The 20,809-nt window shown below is 46.9% G+C and overlaps 1 protein-coding gene across 6 annotated transcripts in view; it reads right to left on the reverse strand.

The window, feature by feature from the left end:
• The window catches only part of secisbp2 (SECIS binding protein 2), a 134,070-nt gene extending 120,878 nt beyond the window's left edge, over positions 1-13,192 (reverse strand). For 3 of the 6 annotated variants that reach the window (XM_070881873.1, XM_070881890.1, XM_070881864.1), the window contains exon 1: positions 13,026-13,192. In XM_070881873.1, coding sequence (XP_070737974.1) covers positions 13,026-13,055 — 30 coding nt within the window. In that variant the 5' untranslated portion in view covers positions 13,056-13,192. Of the gene's footprint in view, positions 1-12,214; positions 12,283-13,025 lie in introns of those variants that run through there. The other 3 variants (XM_070881883.1, XM_070881897.1, XM_070881906.1) reach the window with 3 other exon arrangements.
• Between the last annotated feature and the right edge of the window lie 7,617 nt (positions 13,193-20,809).

Genomic DNA, 20,809 nt, shown 5'->3' on the forward strand with positions numbered 1-20,809 from the left:
GGGGAGAGGAGAAATGGGGGGGGGGGAGAGGAGAAATGGGGGGGGAGAGGAGAAGAGGTGGGGGAGAGGAGAAGAGGTGGGGGAGAGGAGAAGAGGGGGGGAAGAGGAGAAGAGGGGGGGAAGAGGAGAAGAGGGGGGGAAGAGGAGAAGAGGGGGGGGAAGAGGAGAAGAGGGGGGGGAAGAGGAGAAGAGGGGGGGAAGAGGAGAAGAGGGGGGGAAGAGGAGAAGAGGGGGGGGAAGAGGAGAAGAGGGGGGGAAGAGGAGAAGAGGGGGGGAAGAGGAGAAGAGGGGGGGAAGAGGAGAAGAGGGGGGGAAGAGGAGAAGAGGGGGGGAAGAGGAGAAGAGGGGGGGAAGAGGAGAAGAGGGGGGGGAAGAGGAGAAGAGGGGGGGAAGAGGAGAAGAGGGGGGGAGAGAGGAGAAGAGGGGGGGAGAGAGGAGAAGAGGGGGGGAGAGAGGAGAAGAGGGGGGGAGAGAGGAGAAGAGGGGGGGAGAGAGGAGAAGAGGGGGGGGAGAGAGGAGAAGAGGGGGGGAGAGAGGAGAAGAGGGGGGGAGAGAGGAGAAGAGGGGGGGAGAGAGGAGAAGAGGGGGGGAGAGAGGAGAAGAGGGGGGGAGAGAGGAGAAGAGGGGGGGAGAGAGGAGAAGAGGGGGGGAGAGAGGAGAAGAGGGGGGGAGAGAGGAGAAGAGGGGGGGAGAGAGGAGAAGAGGGGGGGAGAGAGGAGAAGAGGGGGGGAGAGAGGAGAAGAGGGGGGGAGAGAGGAGAAGAGGGGGGGAGAGAGGAGAAGAGGGGGGGAGAGAGGAGAAGAGGGGGGGAGAGAGGAGAAGAGGGGGGGGAGAGAGGAGAAGAGGGGGGGAGAGAGGAGAAGAGGGGGGGAGAGAGGAGAAGAGGGGGGGAGAGAGGAGAAGAGGGGGGGAGAGAGGAGAAGAGGGGGGGAGAGAGGAGAAGAGGGGGGGAGAGAGGAGAAGAGGGGGGGAGAGAGGAGAAGAGGGGGGGAGAGAGGAGAAGAGGGGCGGAGAGAGGAGAAGAGGGGCGGCGAGAGGAGAAGAGGGGGGGAGAGAGGAGAAGAGGGGGGGCGAGAGGAGAAGAGGGGGGGAGAGAGGAGAAGAGGGGGGGAGAGAGGAGAAGAGGGGGGGGGAGAGGAGAAGAGGGGGGGGGAGAGGAGAAGAGGGGGGGGGGAGAGGAGAAGAGGGGGGGGGGGGAGAGGAGAAGGAGAAGAGGGGGGGGAAAGCCAGAGCGGGACCTCAACGGGAATGTGGGGAGCGGGAGCTGAAGCTGAAGAGGAGGGAGGCCCGAGTCCGATCTTTGCCGCCCCAGTGAGCCCATTCAGCCAGGCCTAGGGGTTGCGTGCTTCGGGCCCTTCCCACACAGCCTCGGGGGTCTGGAGCTACTGCACATGCGCGCTAGTACAGAGGTCCAGGCCCTGTTTTCAGCGCCAGGACCTGGCTCTGCCCCGACCCCTTGTGCTGTGCCACGCCGAGCACGAAGACGTCCCGAGGAGACCGGAGAATCACAAGGTAAGTTTTCGGTGCCCTTTTTCTTCCAGAAAGTCGGCACACCTTATCGAGATGCGCCGTTTTTCCAGAGGGTGGAAACTTGGGCCCATAGCAAATAGGTGCAGGAGTAGGCATCTGGGCAAACAAGATGATACCAAGTCCAAGGCAAACAGAAAAGCAACCTAACCAACTGACTAGTTAAACATTTTAGTTTACTTTGAACCTAAACAACATGTCATTTTCATTATATCCCAGATCCATCCAAAGCATGTTCCACAAACACCAATGATTACATAGAATCACCAGCACAGAAACAAACCATTCTGCTCAAATGATGCATGCTGGCAGTTATGTTCTCTATGAGCCTCTTCCCATCCCTGTTTATCTAACCCTATCAGCATATCCTTCTATTCCCTTCTCACTCAAGTGCGAATCTAACTTTCCCTTAAATGCATCTGTACTAATTGCATCAACTGCTCCTTGTGGTAGTGAGTTCCACATTCTCTGAACTCTCTGGGTAAACAAGTTTCTTCTGAATTCCCTATTGGATCTTATATTTATAGTCCCTAGTTTTGGTCTCCCCCCATAAGTGGAAACAGCTTCTCTACATCTACCCTATCAAACCCCTTCACAAAGACCTCCATTAGGTCACCTCTCAGCCTTTTCTAGAAAAAAGAGCCGCAGCCTGTTCAGCCTTTCCTGATAAGTATAACCTCTCAGTTCTGGTACCATCTTTGTAAATCTTTTTTGCAACCTCTCCAGTGCCTCCATATCTTTTTTTATAATATGAAGATTGCATGTCCAGAAGAACCTGCAGAATTATATTGCCAATTAATCACATCAAAAATGGAAAAATATGCTTTGGTTTACAATTGACAATATAAACTGAGAATTAAATAAGTCACAACTTCCACCAGCTTAATGTTGGTTTAAACCAAAGCTATGCTCTCACCAGCATCTCCAAGCCACTGCCCGCTATTTCATCAACTTCCCTGGTTGTGAGCTAGAGTTAAGCCTGTAGGTGTAGAACTTCGGCATTCTGCATGACACCGAGCTGACTTTCTTTTCCATATCCACTCCATCACCAAGGCCACTTTTTCCACTTCCAAAATATTGTCTGCTGCAGCACTCATCTACTGTCAAGCCCCAAGTCCTTACACTTGATACCATGCCCAGCCCCAAACAGGTAAATATCCAAGAACTCAGAGTACCCTCTTGCTCATAGCTACAAAACCCAATTTTTAAAACTATACATGGACCATATCCACATGCTCTATTACAGGCTTTACCCTATCTATCTAATATCCTCAGGAGAAAGTTCTGTATAGATAATCCTTCCTCTCCAAAGGTAATCAAACAGAGTTTCTATCTATTCCTACAACTCTATTGTTCATTCCTGATCATCAGGCAACTTTCCCCAAAGTATTACAAACTTCAATTTCATAATTAGACAACCAATACATTTTTTCTCTGCTGCCTGTCTGCCAACCAGTTCTCTATATACGGCAATGCATTACCCCTAATACCATGCACCTTAATTTTCCACATTAATCTCTTGTGCGGGACCTTGACAAAAGCCTTTTGAAAGTTCAAATACACCACATTCACTGGTTCTCCGTTGTCCACTCTACTGGTAACATCCGAAAAAAATTCTAGGAAGCAGAGAGTCGGGATAAACGGGTCCTTTTCAGAATGGCAGGCAGTGACAAGTGGAGTGCCGCAGGGCTCAGTGCTGGGACCCAACTCTTTACAACATACATTAATGATTTAGATGAAGGAATTGAGTGTAATATCTCCAAGTTTGCAGATGACACTAAACTGGGTGGCAGTGTGAGCTGTGAAGGGGACGCGAAGAGGCTGCAGGGTGACTTGGACAGGTTAGGTGAGTGGACAAGTGCATGGAAGACGCAGATATAATGTGGATAAATGTGAGGTTATCCACTTTGGTGGCAAAACGCAAAGACAGATTATTATCTGAATGGCAGATTAGGAAAGGGGGAGGTGCAACGAGACCTGGGTGTCATGGTTCATCAGTCATTGGACGTTGGCACACAGGTACAGCAGGCGGTGAAGGCGGCAAATGGTATGTTGGCCTTCATAGCTAGGGGATTTGAGTATAGAAGCAGGGAGGTCTTACTGCAGTTGTACAGGGCCTTGGTGAGGCCTCACCTGGAATAGTGTGTTCAGTTTTGGTCTCCTAATCTGAGGAAGGACGTAATTGCGATTGAGGGAGTGCAGCGAAGGTTCATCAGACTGATTCCCGGGATGGCTGGACTGACATATGAGGAGAGACTGGATCAACTGGGCCTTTATACATTGGAGTTTAGAAGGATGAGAGGGGATCTCATAGAAACATATAAGATTCTGACAGGACGGGACAGAGTAGATGCGGGAAGAACGTTCCCGATGTTGGGGAAGTCCAGAACCAGGGGACACAGTCTTAGGATAAGAGGTAGGCCATTTAGCACTGAGTCGAGGAGAAACTTCTTCACTCAGAGAGTTGTTAACCTGTGGAATTCCCTGCCGCAGAGAGTTGTTGATGCCAGTTCATTGGATGTATTCAAGAGGGAGTTAGATATGGCCCTTATGGCTAAGGGGATCAAGGGGTATGGAGAGAAATCAGGAAAGGGGTGCTGAGGGAATGATCAGCCATATTGATTGGGCTAACCAAACTGGTAGCAATGCGGTGGACGAGGATTTCCTGGAGTGTATTAGGGATGGTTTTCTAGACCAATATGTCGAGGAACCAACTAGAGAGCTGGCCATCCTAGACTGGGTGATGTGTAATCAGAAGGGACTAATTAGCAATCTTGTTGTGCGAGGCCCATTGGGGAAGAGTGACCATAATATGGTAGAATTCTTTATTAAGATGGAGAGTGACACAGTTAATTCGGAAACTAGTGTCTTAAGGAAAGGTAACTTCGACGGTATGAGGTGTAAATTGGCTTGAATAGACAGGGAAAGGATACTTAAAGGGTTGACGGTGGATAAGCAATGGCAAACATTTAAAGGTCACATGGATGAACGTCAGCAATTGTACATCCCTGTCTGGAGTAAAAATAAAAACGGGGAAGGTGGCTCAACCGTAGCTAACAAGGGAAATTAAGGATAGTGTTAAATCCAAGGAAGAGGCATATAAATGGGCCAGAAAAAGCAGCAAACCTGAGGACTGGGAGAAATTTAGAATTCAGCAGAGGAGGACAAAGGGTTTAATTAGGAGGGGGGAAACAGAGTATGAGAGGAAGCTTGCTGGGAACATAAAAACTGACTGCAAAAGTTTCTATAGATATGTGAAGAGAAAAAGATTAGTGAAGACAAACGTAGGTCCCTTGCAGTCAAATTCAGGTGATTTGAAAATGGGGAACAAAGAAATGGCAGACCAGTTGAACAAATACTTTGGTCCTGTCTTCACGAAGGAAAACACAAATAACCTTCCGGAAATACTAGGGGACCGAGGGTCTAGAGAGAAGGAGGAACTGAAAGAAATCCTTATTAAGCAGGAAATTGTGTTAGGGAAATTGATGGGATTGAAGGCCAATAAATCCCCGGGGCCTGATAGTCTGCATCCCAGAGTACTTAAGGAGGTAGCCCTAGAAATAGTGGAAGCATTGGTGATCATTTTCCAACAGTCTCTGGATCAGTTCCTACGGACTGGAGGATAGCTAATGTAACACCACTTTTTAAAAAATGAGGGAGAGAGAAAACGAATAATTATAGACTGGTTAGCCTGACACCAGTAGTGGGGAAAATGTTGGAAGCAATCATTAAGGATGAAATAGCAGCGCATTTGGAAAGCAGTGACAGGATCAGTCCAAGTCAGCATGGATACATGAAAGGGAAATCATGCTTGATGAATCTTCTGGAATTTTTTTTGAGGATGTAACTAGCAGAGTGGACAAGGGCGAACCAGTGGATGTGGTGTCTTTGGACTTTCAAAAGGTTTTTGACAAGGTCCCACATAAGAGATTGGTGTGCAAAATCAAAGCACATGGTATTGGGGGTAATGTACTGACGTGGATAGAGAACTGGTTGGCAGACAGGAAGCAGAGAATCGGGATAAATGGGTCCTTTTCAGAATGGCAGGCAATGACTAGTGGAGTGCCGCAGGGCTCAGTGCTGGAACCCCAGCTCTTTACAATATACATTAATGATTTAGATGAAGGAATTGAGTGTAATATCTCCAAGTTTGCAGATGACACTAAACTGGGTGGCGGTGTGAGCTGTGAGGAGGACGCTAAGAGGCTGCAGGGTGACTTGGACAGGTTAGGTGAGTGGGCAAATGCATGGCAGATGCAGTATAATGTGGATAAATGTGAGGTTATCCATTTTGGGGGCAAAAACACAAAGGCAGATTATTATCTAAATGGCGGCAGATTAGGAAAAGGGGAGGTGCAACGAGACCTGGGTATCATGGTTCATCAGTCATTGAAAGTTGGCATGCAGTTACAGCAGGCGGTGAAGAAGGAAAATGGTATGTTAGCCTTCATAGCTAGGGGATTTGAGTATAGGAGCAGGGAGGTCTTACTCCAGTTGTACAGGGCCTTGGTGAGGCCTCACCTGGAATATTGTGTTCAGTTTTGGTCTCCTAATCTGAGGAAGGACGTTCTTGCTGTTGAGGGAGTGCAGCGAAGGTTCACCAGACTGATTCCAGGGATGGCTGGACTGACATATGAGGAGAGACTGGATCAACTGGGCCTTTATTCACTGGAGTTTAGAAGGATGAGATGGGATCTAATAGAAACGTATAAGATTCTGACGGGACTGGACAGGTTAGATGCGGGAAGAATGTTCCCGATATTGGGGAAGTCCAGAACCAGGGGACATAGTCTTAGGATAAGAGGTAGGCCATTTAGGACTGAGATGAGGAGAAACTTCTTCACTCAGAGTTGTTAACCTGTGGAATTTCCCGCCGCAGAGAGTTGTTGGATAAGTTCAAGAGGGAGTTAGATATGGCCCTTACGGCTAAAGAGATCAAGGGGTATGGAGAGAAAGCAGGAAAGGGGTACTGAAGGAATGATCAGCCTGATCTTATTGAATGGTGGTGCAGGCTCGAAGGGCCAAATGGCCTACTCCTGCAACTATTTTCTATGTTTCTAGAAGATTTGTCAAGCATGATTTCCCTTTCATAAATCCATGCTGACTTGGACCGATCCTGTCACTGCTTTCCAAATGCGCTGCTATTTCTTCTTTAATAATTGATTCCAACATTTTCCCCACGACTGATGTCAAGCTAACCGGTCGATAATTACCCGTTTTCTCTCTCCCTTCTTTTTTAAAAAGTGGTGTTACATTAGCTACCCTCCAGTCCATAGGAACTGATCCAGAGTCGATCGACTGTTGGAAAATGATCACCAATGCATCCACTATTTCTAGGGCCACTTTCTTAAGTAATCTGGGATGCAGACTATCATTCCTGGGTATTTATCGGCCTTCAATCCCATCAATTTCCTTAACACAATTTCCCGCTTAATAAGGATTTCCTTCAGTTCCTCCTTCTCACTAGACCCTCGGTCCCCTAGTATTTCCGGAAGGTTATTTGTGTCTTCCTTAATGAAGACAGAACCAAAGTATTTGTTCAACTGGAATGCCATTTCTTTGTTCCCCATTATAAATTCATCTGATTCTGACTGCAAGGAACCTACGTTTGTCTTCACTAATCATTTTCTCTTCACATATCTATCGAAACTTTTGCAGTCGGTTTTTATGTTACCAGCAAGCTTCATCTATTTTCCCCCTCCAAATTAAACCCTTTGTCCTCCTCTGCTGAATTCTAAGTTTCTCCCAATCCTCAGGTTTGCTGCTTTTTCTGGCCAATTGATATGGCTCTTCCTTGGATTTAACACTATCCTTAATTTCCCTTGTTAGCCACGGTTGAGCCACCTTCCCCGTTTTACTTTTACTCCAGACAGGGATGTATAATTGTTGAAATTCATCCATGTGATCTTTAAATGTTTGCCATTGCCTATCCACCATCAACCCTTCAAGTATCATTCGCCAGTCTATTCGAGCCAACTTACGTCTCATATCATCGAAGTTACCTTTCCTTAAGTTCAGGACCATAGTCTCTGAATTAACTGTGTACTCTCCATCTTAAAGAATTCCACCATATTATGGTCACTCTTCCCCAAGGGGCCTCGCACAAGATTGCTAATTAGTCCTTTCTCATTACACATCACCCAGTCTCGGATGGCCAGCCCTCTAGTTGGTTCCTCGACATATTGGTCTAGAAAACCATCCCTAATACTCCAGTAAATCCTCCTCCAATGTATTGCTACTAGTTTGGTTAGCCCATCTATATGTAGATTAAAGTCGCCCATGATAACTGCTATACCTTTATTGCACACATCCCTAATTTCTTGTTTGATGCTGTCCCCAACCTCACTACTACTGTTTGGTGGTCTGTACACAACTCCCACTAGCGTTTTCTGCCCTTTGGTATTCTGCAGCTCCACCCATACAAATTCCACATCATCCAAGCTAATGCCCTTCCTTACTATTGCGTTAATTTCCTCTTTAACCAGCAACGCTACCCCACCTTCTTTTCCTTTCTGTCTATCCGTCTTGAATGTTGAATATCCCTGGATGTTGAGTTCGCAGCCTTGGTCACTCTGGAGCCATGTCTCCGTGATGCCAATTATATCATATTTGTTAATTGCTGCCTGCACAGTTAATTTGTCCACCTTATTACGAATACTCCTTCAGGCTTGTCTTTTAACATATTTTGCCTCTTTAGAATCTTGCTGCAATGTGGCCCTTTTTGCCTTAGGTTTCTCTGCCCTCCACTTTTACTTTTCTTCTTCCTATCTTTTGCTTCTGTCCCCATTCTACTTCCCTCTGTCTTTCTGCATAGGTTCCCATTCCCCTGCCATATTAGTTTAACCCCTCCCCAACAGCACGAGCAAACATTTTCCCTTGGACATTGGTTCCGGTCCTGCCAGATGCAGACCATCCGGCTTGTACTGGTCCCACCTCCCCCAGAACCGGTTCAAATGTCCCAAAAATTTGAATCCCTCCCTTCTGCAACACTCCTCAAGCCACGTATTCATCTTAGCTATCCTGCAATTCCTACTCTGACTAGCACGTGGCACCGGTAGCAAACCTTCTTGTAGCAATCTTTGTCACTAAGATTGAGACCATCTCTTCAGTTGCCTTTCCCTCCCTTCTCCTAGCCCACCAGGCCTAATTTCATCTAAGGAGCCCCCTGCCGCATCTTTCTCATTTCTCTTCAATCTCCCCTCATACCCTCACCGAGTTCATCTTGTCCATGAGACCAACCTCCTGCTCGCTCAACCCTATTCCCACTAAACTGCTGACCACCCAATTTCTTTTCCTGGCCCCCATGTTAGCTGATATCGTTAATGGTTCTCTCTCCTCAGGTACCGTCTGCCTCACAGAAACATAGAAAATAGGTGCAGGAGTAGGCCATTCGGCCCTTCGAGCCTGCACCACCATTCAATAAGATCATGGCTGATCATTCATCTCAGTAGCCCTTTCCTACTTTCTCTCCATACCCCTTGATCCCTTTAGCCGTAAGGGCCACATTTAACTCCCTGTTGAATATATCCAATGAACTGGCATCAACAGCTCTCTGCGGTAGGGAATTCCACAGGTTAACAACTCTGAGTGAAGAAGTTTCTCCTCATCTCAGTCCTAAATGGCTTACCCCTTATCCTTAGACTGTGTCCCCTGGTTCTGGACTTCCCCAACATCGGGAACATTCTTCCTGTATCTAAGCTGTCCAGTCCCGTCAGAATTTTATATGTTTCTATGAGATCCCCTCTCATTCTTCTAAACACCAGTGTATAAATGCCCAGTTGATCCAGTCTCTCCTCATATGTCAGTCCAGCCATCCCTGGAATCATTTTGGTGAACCTTTGCTGCACTCCCTCAATAGCAAGAACGTCCATCCTCAGATTAGGAGACCAAAACTGAACACAATATTCCAGGTGAGGTCTCACCAAGGCCCTGTACAACTGCAGTAAGACCTCCCTGCTCCTATACTCAAAACCCCTAGCTATGAAGGCCAACATACCATTTGCCTTCTTCATCGCCTGCTGTCCCTGCATGCCAACTTTCAGTGACTGATGAACCATGACACCCAGGTCTCGTTGCACCTCCCCTCTTCCTAATCTGCCGCTAGTCAGATAATATTCTGCCTTTGTGTTTTTGTCCCCAAAGTGGATAACCTCACATTTATTCACATTATACTGCATCAGCCATGCATTTGCCCACTCACCTAACCTGTCCAAGTCACCCTGCAGCCTCTTAGCGTCCTCCTCACAGCTCACACCGCCACACAGTTTAGTGTCATCTGTAAACTTGGAGATATTACACTCAATTCCTTCATCTAAATCATTAGTGTATATTGTAAATAGCTGGGGTCCCAGCACCGAGTCCTGCAGCACCCCACTAGTGGCCTGCCATTCTGAAAAGGATCCGTTTATCCCGATTCTCTGCTTCCTGTCTGCCAACCAGTTCTCTATCCACGTCAGTACATTGCCCCCAATACCATGTGCTTTAATTTTGCAAACCAATCTCTTGTGCGGGACCTTGTCAAAAGCCTTTTGAAAGTCCAAATACATCACATTCACTGGTTCTCCCTTGTCCACTCTACTAGTTTCATCCTCAAAAAATTCCAGAAAATGTGTCAAGCATGATTTCCCTTTCATAAATCCATGTTGACTTGGACCGATCCTGTCACTGCTTTCCAAATGCGCTGGCATTTCATCTTTAATAATTGATTCCAACATTTTCCCCACTACTGATGTCAGGCTAACCAGTCTATAATTACCCGTTTTCTCTCTCCCTCCTTTTTAAAAAAAAGTGATGTTACATTCGAATTTGCCGTCATCACCCCCTCCTCAAAAAAAAACCCGTGACCCCTCCATCCTTGCAAACTAACGCCCTATCTCCAAATCCCATTCCTCTCCCAAGTCCTTGAACATGCTGTCACCTCTCAAATCATATCTATCCTTGCCCCACCCCCCCCTATTTCTTATCTACATGCTGCCCTTCAGCTACATCATCCCAAAACAGTCAAGTTTCCACATGTACGCTGACGTCATCCAGCTCTACCTCACCGCCAGCTCTCTCAACATCTCCGTTGTCTCTAAATTGTCTCACTGCTTATCCGACATTCAGTATATGATGAGCAAAAAAGTCCTTCAACTAAATATTGGAAAGACAAAGACAATCCCTGCCACAAACTCTCTTCCCTAGCCATCAATTCCATCCCTGTCCCTGGCAACTGTCTAAGGCTTAACCAGACGGTTTACAACCTTAGTGTCGTATTTGACCCACATATCCGCCTCTTTGCACCCTTGTAACATCGCCGGACTCCGCCCGTCTCAGCTTATCTGCTGCTGAAACCCTCAACCATGTCTTTGCTACCTCTAGACTTAACTATTCCAATGCACGGCTAGCTGGCCTCTCATCTTCCACCCTCGATAAACTTGAGGTCATCCAAACTCGTATCCCAACTTGCACCAAGTCTTTCACCCAACACCCCTGATCGCTGACCTACATTGTTCCAATTTAAAAAACACCTCGATTTTAAAACTCTTATCCTTGTTTTCAATTCCCTCCATGGCCTTGCCCCTCCCTATCTCTGTAATCTCCTCCAGACCTAGAACCCTCCGAGATATCTGTGCTCCTCCAATTCTGGCCTCTTGCGCATCCCCGATTTTAATTGCTCAACCACTGGCGGCCGTGCCTTCAGCGGCCAAGGCTCTAAGTGCTAAGCGTTAGAATTCCCTCCCTAAACCTTTCTTTCCTCCTTTAAGAGGCTCGTTAAAACCTACCTCTTCTGCCCTAATATCAGGTTACGTGGCTCGGTGTCAAATTTTGTTTGCTATGTTCCTGTGAAGTGCCTTGGGACATTTTACTATGTTAAAGGTGCTATATAAATATAAGTTGTGTTTCTGTCAACCTATATACCGTAACCCTACTGTTTTTGGCTCTCTGATATTGATCCATTGGTTCAGCCTGCTGCCGTAATTCCAGATTAACTACTGCTCAACTCTGAATACACTTTCTGCATCTCCCAGGCTCTAGACTGGTACCGTCCAAATTATTTCTTTCAATTCAATGCGCTTGCTCAAAATTTGGCCTGGTCATTCCAGGAAATTTTCCATGGGCACTACTAACTTGAACATTCATAGGAAGTCTGCAGGTCGATGAAGATTTTCTGCATGCTGAACATTTGACACCCCTGGTCTAAGGCCTAAATTGTCAATTTCTGTTTCTTTACAGATATTGCCTGACTTGCTGGATATTTCCATCTTTTTTTCTGTTTTTAGGCTTCCATCATCTGCAGTTTGATCAATTTTGGTAAAATTATTGACTTTGTTTGTGTTTAGTCTCTGATAGAATCGGGTAGAGCTCAGAAATCTTTCTTAGAGATATCATGCATAGATTCTAGGAAAGAGATTTTTTTTTAAATCCAGGACTGATATGCTTAATCCAGTTTGAGACTCATTGCATTTTTTTAAATCTGTTCCTCCCTCAACACTACATTTCCTATTTCCTGGAGTTTATAATTTATGGAGAACATAAGAACAAAGATATTTTATACACCGGTTAATAAAACACTAACCTGCCATCGATTTACAATCTCAAACCACCAGAATACTTAAATCAGCACTGTTTCAGGCTTCATACAATTAATACTAACACCAACTTGGATCGGACTTGAAGTGAAGATAAAACAGCATTATTATCTTACCATAATCACAATTTTTTGCACACACCATGGTGTTATCAGTTTTCACCTGGAACACAATGATCCTAAACTAGTTCTGTCGCACTGACAGAAACATAGGAATTACTGGACGGAAAATACGAATGTGTAGCTAGTTCGCCCTCTATTATCACATGATAATCATTGCTGTAATTGTTAACCATCATTTCTGTAAATCAGTCAATATTTTTGGGATTACAGGCATGAATTCCATGGGGAAATGTACATATTTTAAGGATACATTATTTTCAATCATGCTATGCAAAACATACAAGTGACTATACTTCAACAGTACTTCACTTGCTTTAAAGCACTTTGCGACGTCCAGAGGTCGTAAACTGCGCTATATAAATACAAGTTCTTTCATTTCATTCTCACTATAAATAAGATGATGGATTGCGAAGATTGCAGTTGTACCAATCTTTAAGATGCAAGACTCTGTTTATTTGGCTGAAGGGATTTTAAACGGCAGATGAATAATCCGAGCAGAAGCCAGACCAGCAATCAAAGTTATTTTGATTGCCCAACTTCTGAAGCGCTGAGCCGCGGAGAGATGTTTGCTTTCACGGGAACACTTTGCGCCGCCTGTCAGACAGGCCTGAATTTGTGCTGCCTGCAACTCGACGGCTCTCGAAACATCGATTCTAGTCCGCACAACACGCCACCCAAAGGCCACGTCTCCCTGTATCCAGGGCCCGGCCACCAACCCGGTTTCTCTCACCCACCACCGGTCTCGGCAGCTGGCACTAACTCGAGCGCTGACCAGCCCAAGGCCCGGCCCGGCTACTCGGGTTACCTTTGGTTCGCTCGCAGTGCGCTCGGCCATGGCGCGGGGCGCTGCTTTCAAACGGCCGTTCCAAGGCGCCGCTGTCACAACAGCATCAACACCCGCCGCACCGCCTCACTACGGCAGCTCGGGAGGCTCACACAAGCCGAAAGACAAACAATGTGCGTGAAATAAATATATTGATTCTTTCTCACCCCCTTCTTCCCAGTTACAGATACGTTACTTTATAATCGAGAGGTTTAAAAAAAATGATGTAAGTTATTTCTTTGTGCGCACTCTGACAAGTGTTTACAGATGAGGAAGGCCATTGGGCCCGCCTTAATTCACCCACCCCGTGGTCCTCCCACCCATTGTAGCATTCAGTTGATTCATAAATAATAATTCTTCTTCACCTTTTTAGGCAGTCTCTCGGAGTCGAGGATGACATGCTTCCACACTAAAAATTAGTTCTCAGGTAACTGAAGAGTCCAATGCAGGATCTACAGTCTCTGTCACAGGTGGGACAGACGGGGGGGGCGCCTGGGTTGCCGTGTGCTCCTTCCGCTGTCGACGCTTGGCTTCAGCTTGCTCTCGGCGAAGAGACTCAAGGTGTTCAGCACCTTCCTGGATGCTTTTCCCCCACTTTGAGCGGTCTTGTGCCAAGGATTCCCAGGTGTCGGTAGGGATGTTGCGCTTTTTCAAGGAGGCTTTGAGGGTGTCTTTGAAGCGTTTCCTCTGCCCACCTGGGGCTCGCTTGCCGTGTCGAAGCTCCGAGTAGAGCACTTGTTTTGGGAGTCTCATGTCACACATGCGGATAATATGGCCCGTCCAACGGAGCTGATCGAGTGTGGTCAATGCTTCAAAGCTGGGAATGTTGGTCTGAGCGAGAACACTAACGTTGGTGTGCCTATCCTGCCAATGGATTAAGGAAGGATACTTAAGGAAGGATATACTAGCTTTGGAGGGGGTACAGAGACGATTCACTAGGCTGATTCCGGAGATGAGGGGGTTACCTTATGATGATAGATTGAGTAGACTGGGTCTTTACTCGTTGGAGTTCAGAAGGATGAGGGGTGATCTTATAGAAACATTTAAAATAATGAAAGGGATAGACAAGATAGAGGCAGAGAGGTTGTTTCCACTGGTCGGGGAGACTAGAACTAGGGGGCACAGCCTCAAAATACAGGGGAGCCAATTTAAAACCGAGTTGAAAAGGAATTTCTTATCCCAGAGGGTTGTGAATCTGTGGAATTCTCTGCCCAAGGAAGCAGTTGAGGCTAGCTCATTGAATGTATTCAAGTCACAGATAGATAGATTTTTAACCAATAAGGGAATTAAGGGTTACGGGGAGCGGGTGGGTAAGTGGGTGAAGGTGTTGCCGATGGCTTGGAGTTCAGCCTCCGGGTGTGCACAAACGCAAGTTTCGTCTGCATACTGTAATTCAATGACGGAGGATGGGGCGACCTTGGATCTGGCCTGGAGGCGGCGGAGGTTGAACTGATTCCGGTTTGTCCTGTAATTTAGCTCCACTCCAGCGGGGAGCTTGCTGAAGGTGAAATAGAGCACCTTCACCGAGCCGTAAAAGAGCATGGGCCTTACATTAAACATCCGTAAGACAAATGTCCTCTACCAACCTACTCCTGCCACACAACACTGCCCACGACGAGGCCTTGGACAACGTGGACCATTTTCCATATCTCGGGAGCCGACTGTCAACAAGGGCAAATGTAACACCCCTATTTAAAAAAGGAGGCAGACAAAAAGCAGGAAACTATAGACCAGTTAGCCTAACATCTGTCGTTGGGAAAATGTTGGAGTCCATTATTAAGGAAGCAGTAGCAAAACATTTGGAAAAGCATATTTCAAACAAGCAGAGTAAGCATGGTTTATTAAAGGGAAATCATGGAAGATCGAGAAGAGCGTTAGTGCAATGACACAGCCTTGCTTGACCCCGGTCCGAATGTTAAATGGGTCTGTGGTGGATTCGTTGGTCAGGTGGTCAGGATCACATTTTGCATTTCATCGTGGAGCAGGCGGAGGATGGTGACAAACTTTTGAGGGCAGCTGAATCCATAATCTCTCACGGTTGACAGTGTCGAAGACCTTTGTGAGGTTTCAGTCTCCAATACTCCATCCGCATATTTATTGTCGATCACTCTATGTATGAAAAATAATTTCCAGATATCAGTACTAAAATGACCAGTTACTGGCTTGAAGCGGTACTCCCATGTTTAATATTCTGTTTAGTTTTTCTATATCCTCAACAATCGCCCGTAATTTGCAGTCAACAGTGAAGCAAAGGTGTTGGCTCCTGGCCCCAAAGAAAGCTTCCCACAAAGATCTCGCGATCTCTGTGGTGACAAGTTTGTCTTTTTAAACGTGCAATTGAGATCAGTGTAGTTTAGTGGGAATTCCATCGCGTGGGCTGGTTTGACAAGCTGTCTAAGCAGCGAATCACAATGCAGAATTCCTAGAACGAACCAGGAACTGAAGAAGCTCCTTTTATTTGGATTTTTAAAAAATGTTATAGAGATCAAAACAAAGATTGGGGCTTTCACATGGCGAAAAGGTAAACCTGAAATAAATATGAACAAACTTTTAAAAAATATTAATATTTTTTAAAGTTTCTTAGAAATTGTAATTTTCATTATAATGGAGAAATCTGACACTCCACAAAATTAAAATTAGATTTTCAGGGCCATGACATTTGTTTAGCAGTCAATACGCTGTTAAAACCCCAGTTACACCTAATTGAACAAGGCCTAATTTTTAATGGGGTAATTAACAGCGATATTACACATAGAAACATAGAAAAAATAGGTGCAGGAGCAGGCCATTCAGCCCTTCTAGCCTGCACCGCCATTCAATGAGTTCATGGCTGAACATGAAACTTCAGTACGCCCTTCCTGCTTTCTCGCCATAACCCTTGATCCCCCGAGTAGTAAAGACTTCATCTAACTCCCTTTTGAATATATTTAGTGAATTGGCCTCAACTACTTTCTGTGGTAGAGAATTCCACAGGTTCACCACTCTCTGGGTGAAGAAGTTTCTCCTCATCTCGCTCCTAAATGGCTTACCCCTTATCCTCAGACTGTGACCCCTGGTTCTGGACTTCCCCAACATTGGGAACATTCTTCCTGCATCTAACCTGTCTAAACCCGTCAGAATTTTAAACGTTTCTATGAGGTCCCCTCTCATTCTTCTGAACTCCAGTGAATACAAGCCCAGTTGATCCAGTCTTTCTTGATAGGTCAGTCCCGCCATCCCGGGAATCAGTCTGGTGAATCTTCGCTGCACTCCCTCAATAGCAAGAATGTCCTTCCTCAAGTTAGGAGACCAAAACTGTACACAATACTCCAGGTGTGGCCTCACCAAGGCCCTGTACAACTGCAGCAACACCTCCCTGCCCCTGTATTCAAATCCCCTCGCTATGAAGGCCAACATGCCATTTGCTTTCTTAACCGCCTGCTGTACCTGCATGCTAACCTTCAATGACTGATGTACCATGACACCCAGGTCTCGTTGCACCTTCCCTTTTCCTAATCTGTCACCATTCAGATAATAGTCTGTCTCTCTGTTTTTACCACCAAAGTGGATAACCTCACATTTATCCACATTATACTTCATCTGCCATGCATTTGCCCACTCACCTAACCTATCCAAGTCACTCTGCAGCCTAATAGCATCCTCCTCGCAGCTCACACTGCCACCCAACATAGTGTCCTCCGCAAATTTGGAGATACTGCATTTAATCCCCTCGTGATACCTGTGCGTGAATTCTTTTAACGTGGGGTGGCTGTTGCAAACCAGCTACCACACGAACTTGACAGAGCAAGATCTTGGTCCATGGCAAGATGATTGGAGACCAGGCTCTGCTGTGTTTGTGCACATTCAGAGGCCGCACTCCAAACTGAAGCGTACTAGAGTCTGGCATTACATTAAACATCAGTAAGACAAAGGTTCTTTACTAACCTGCCCCCGCACACAGTACTGCTCCCCGATTATCAAGATCCATGATGAGACTTTGGACCACTTCCCATACCTTGGGAGCCTACTATCAGCAAGGTCAGACATTGATGACGAAGTCCAACACCGTCTTCAGTGTGCCAGTGCAGCCTTCGGCTGTCTGAGCAAGAGTGCATATGAAGATGTGGATCTCAAACCCGGCACCATGCTCATGGCCTACAGAGCAGTAGTAATACTCATCCTCTTATATGTTTCAGAGATATGGACTGTTAAGCTTATAATAAAGTAATGCAACAGTACTGTAGACAATGAGTAAGTGTGACCTTAGCTCCTTTATTCAAACTCCAGAGTGCTGTACAGCATGGGAGGCCTGCTTATATACAGTGCTCCCAAGGGATGCTGGGATCCCTTGGGACTCCAACAGGTAAGCCCTCTAGTGGCGGTATGATACAGGTTGCCTAGGGTTGCATACATAATTTCACTCCCTCCCAAAGTCAGTAGTACAAGGTGAGACGATCTGGGGCTTTTCACACCCTTCTCAATCGTCTCGGTACAAATGCAAGTGGGTGAGTTGTTGGTTCTTCGCTGGACAGCTGACCTTGCCGGCTGCTGGGGATGGTGAGTTTAGTTTTGTGGTCAACCGTGATGTCGGTTGCTACTTGTGTGTGTGTTGGAGGGTCGAAGTTGGTGGTGTCCTCTTCGGGTTGCTCGTGGCTGTTTGTGAATCGCAGGTTGGTTTGGTCCAAATGCTTTTTGTAAGTTAGTCCATTGGCAAGTTTGACCTGAAACACCCTACTCCCTTCTTTGGCTATGACGGTGCCAGCAAGCCATTTGGGACCATATCCATAGTTGAGTACAAATACAGGGTCATTGACTTCAATATCGCGCGACAAGTTTGCGCGATCATGGTACAAGCTTTGTTGATGCCACCTGACCTCGACGTGATCATGGAGATCAGGGTGGATAAGAGAGAGCCTTGTTTTGAGCACCCTTTTCATGAGCAGCTCAGCTGGGGGAATCCTGGTGAGCGAGTGGGGTCTGGTGCGGTAGCTGAGCAGGACTCGGGACAGGCGGGTCTATAGGGAGCCTTCCGACTCACGTTTCAAGCTTTGCTTGATGGTTTGGACTGCCCGTTCTGCCTGGCCGTTGGATGCTAGCTTGAACGGGGCAGATGTGACATGCTTGATCCCATTGCAGGTCATGAATTCCTTGAATTCAGCACTGGTGAAGCACAGTCCATTGTCGCTGACAAGGACATCAGGCAGGCTGTGAGTGGCGAACATGGCTCGTAGGCTTTCGATGGTGGCAGTGGACGTGCTTACAGACATTATTACACATTCAATCCATTTTGAATAAGCATCCACAACAACCAAAAACATTTTGCCGAGAAACAGCCCGCAAAGTCAACATGGATGTTAGACCACGGTTTAGAAGGCCATGACCACAAACTTAGCGATGCCTCTCTGGATGCATTGCTCAGTTGAGAACAAGTGTTGCATTGGCGCACACATGACTCTAAATCTGAGTCAATGCCAGGACACCACACATGGTATCTGGCTATAGCTTTCATCATTACTATGCCTGGGTGGGTACTGTGTAGGTCGCGTATGAAAGTTTCCCTGCCTTTCTTAGATGAAACCACACGATTACCCCACAAAAGACAGACCGCCTGTATGGACATTTCGTCTTTGCGCCGCTGGAACAGCTTGATCTCTTCATGCATCTCCGCTGGGATGCTGGACCAGCTCCCATGGAAGACACAGTTTTTTACAAGAGACAGTAAAGGATCCTGGCTGGTCTAGATCCTGATCTGGTGGGCCGAAACGAGTGACTTTTCATTTTCAAATGCATCCATCGCCAAGAGCAAGTCTGCAGCCTGTGCCATTTCCACCCCGGTGGTGGGCAATGGTAGCCAACTGAGATCATCAGCGCAGTTCTCTGTGCCTGGTCTGTGACGGATTACGTAGTTGTATGCAGACAGCGTGAATGCCCATCTTTGGATGCGGGCAGAGGCATTGGTGTTAATCCCTTTGCTCTCTGAGAATAGCGATATGAGTGGCTTATGGTCAGTTTCTAGCTCAGACTTGAGACCAAATAGATACTGGTGCATTTTTTTCACCCCATAAATGCATGCCAGAGCTTCTTTTTCAATCATGCTGTAGGCCTTTTCGGCCTTGGACAAAGTCCTGGACGCATAGGTGACCAGTTGCAATGTTCCCGATTCGTTAGCTTGTTGTAACACACACCCGACCCCGTATGAAAACGCATCGCAAGCTAGCACTAAACGTTTACATGGGTTATACAGAACAAGCATGTTTGTTGGAACATAACAGATTTCTGGCTTTCTCAAAAGCAGCCTCTTGTGATTTCCCCCATACCCAGTCGTCTTCCTTGCGTAGTAGCACATGTAGGGTATTGTGTATGTAAGCACTCTGTTAATGACTCCACGAGGCAGGGTAATGGCACTAGAACTGAACAGATTAGTCCTTTTATTACAGCTCCTAGAGTGAGGACATCAAGAGGTGAGTTCCCTTTTTTACTTGGTTACCTGCAGTGTACAGGTAACCCTTAGGTCTCCAGCAGCAGCACCCTCTGGTGTACAGGTATGGTATATACAGGGTGAAGGTATATTCAGGTCTAATGTTATAGTACATCATTGACATGCATACATAACAACACTCCCCCCAAGCCTTTCCCAAGTCCTTATTGCCATGACATGGGGAGGTGATCATTAGTGGGCTGTGGGAGGTTGTGGTGAGGGTTGTGTGGGTGCCAGGTGTGATCCCTGTGCTAGTGGCTGCCCTCACCCATTTCACCACTGCCCCCCCCTCACTCAAAGACCATGTGGGTGTCACTGTTGGAGGATCCCTCAGTGGTGGAGCCAGTGCAATGGGTAAGGTACATACACTGTAGAATGGGTAGGTGGTGAAGTTTGGTGGTGGGCAGGGGCACAGGGCTGTGTGGGCTCCTTGTCCTTCATTCATGTTGGAAGTCTGGGTTCCAGGGTCTGCCGGGAAAGCTGGAGGATACTGGCCTCTCGCTCCCGGTGCTGGCCCTGGTGGCCAGGGGATGTAGGGCCGATCTGGGGCAGGTTGCCAGTGGTGGTGGCTGTGCTGCCCATTGACTGCTGTTCCTGCAGTGGTTCTGCTCCCACTGGGTGTGTGTGAACCCTTCCTGGGGCATCACATTTGTTCCAAAAGCCCAGGCTACATGGTAGCCTGCTGGACCTGGGGGTCTCCCACGGGGGGTTTCCTCTGGCATTGACATTATACCTGTAGAACCCGGTGTCATTTAACATTCTACTTTTCACATGTATGACACATTGGCTCCGATTGCAAATAGTCGACTCTGCACTGTTACCTATCTTCACATTGTCACATTTTGCACTTGCAACACTTTCTTGTGTATTGGTGTCTCCATACAGGGTTGCATTTATCATATTAGCATTTCAGGCATCACTATTCAACGGTACAAACTTGTTACTTGTATCACTTTTAAAAGCATTCATTACATTTTTTCCATTCGTTTTTCCGGCATCACCATTTAACATTACATTTGTATACCTGCATTTGCTTACTGCACTTTTAACTTTAATGTCCTTGGCTTCGCTGTGCCTAGAGTGGAACTGTCCCTTTAATTGCCTTGGGTTGCCGATCTCCTTTAAGAGAGCCTTCCAATCCGGTTCGCCGCTCGGGGCCACGTGTCGCTCCTCCAACGCTGCCCCTCGTGGTCTGGTCGCGGCCATTTTGATTGCAGATTCATCGCCTCGTGTTGCGGCCGCCATCTTCTCTCTCTCCTTGAGGTAGGCTGTGGTGATTCTTTCCTCCTCAGGTTCGGCCACAGACCCC

The sequence above is a fragment of the Pristiophorus japonicus genome, chromosome 1 (genome assembly GCF_044704955.1).
Source record: "Pristiophorus japonicus isolate sPriJap1 chromosome 1, sPriJap1.hap1, whole genome shotgun sequence".
In the NCBI taxonomy this organism is placed as follows: Eukaryota; Metazoa; Chordata; class Chondrichthyes; family Pristiophoridae; genus Pristiophorus; species Pristiophorus japonicus.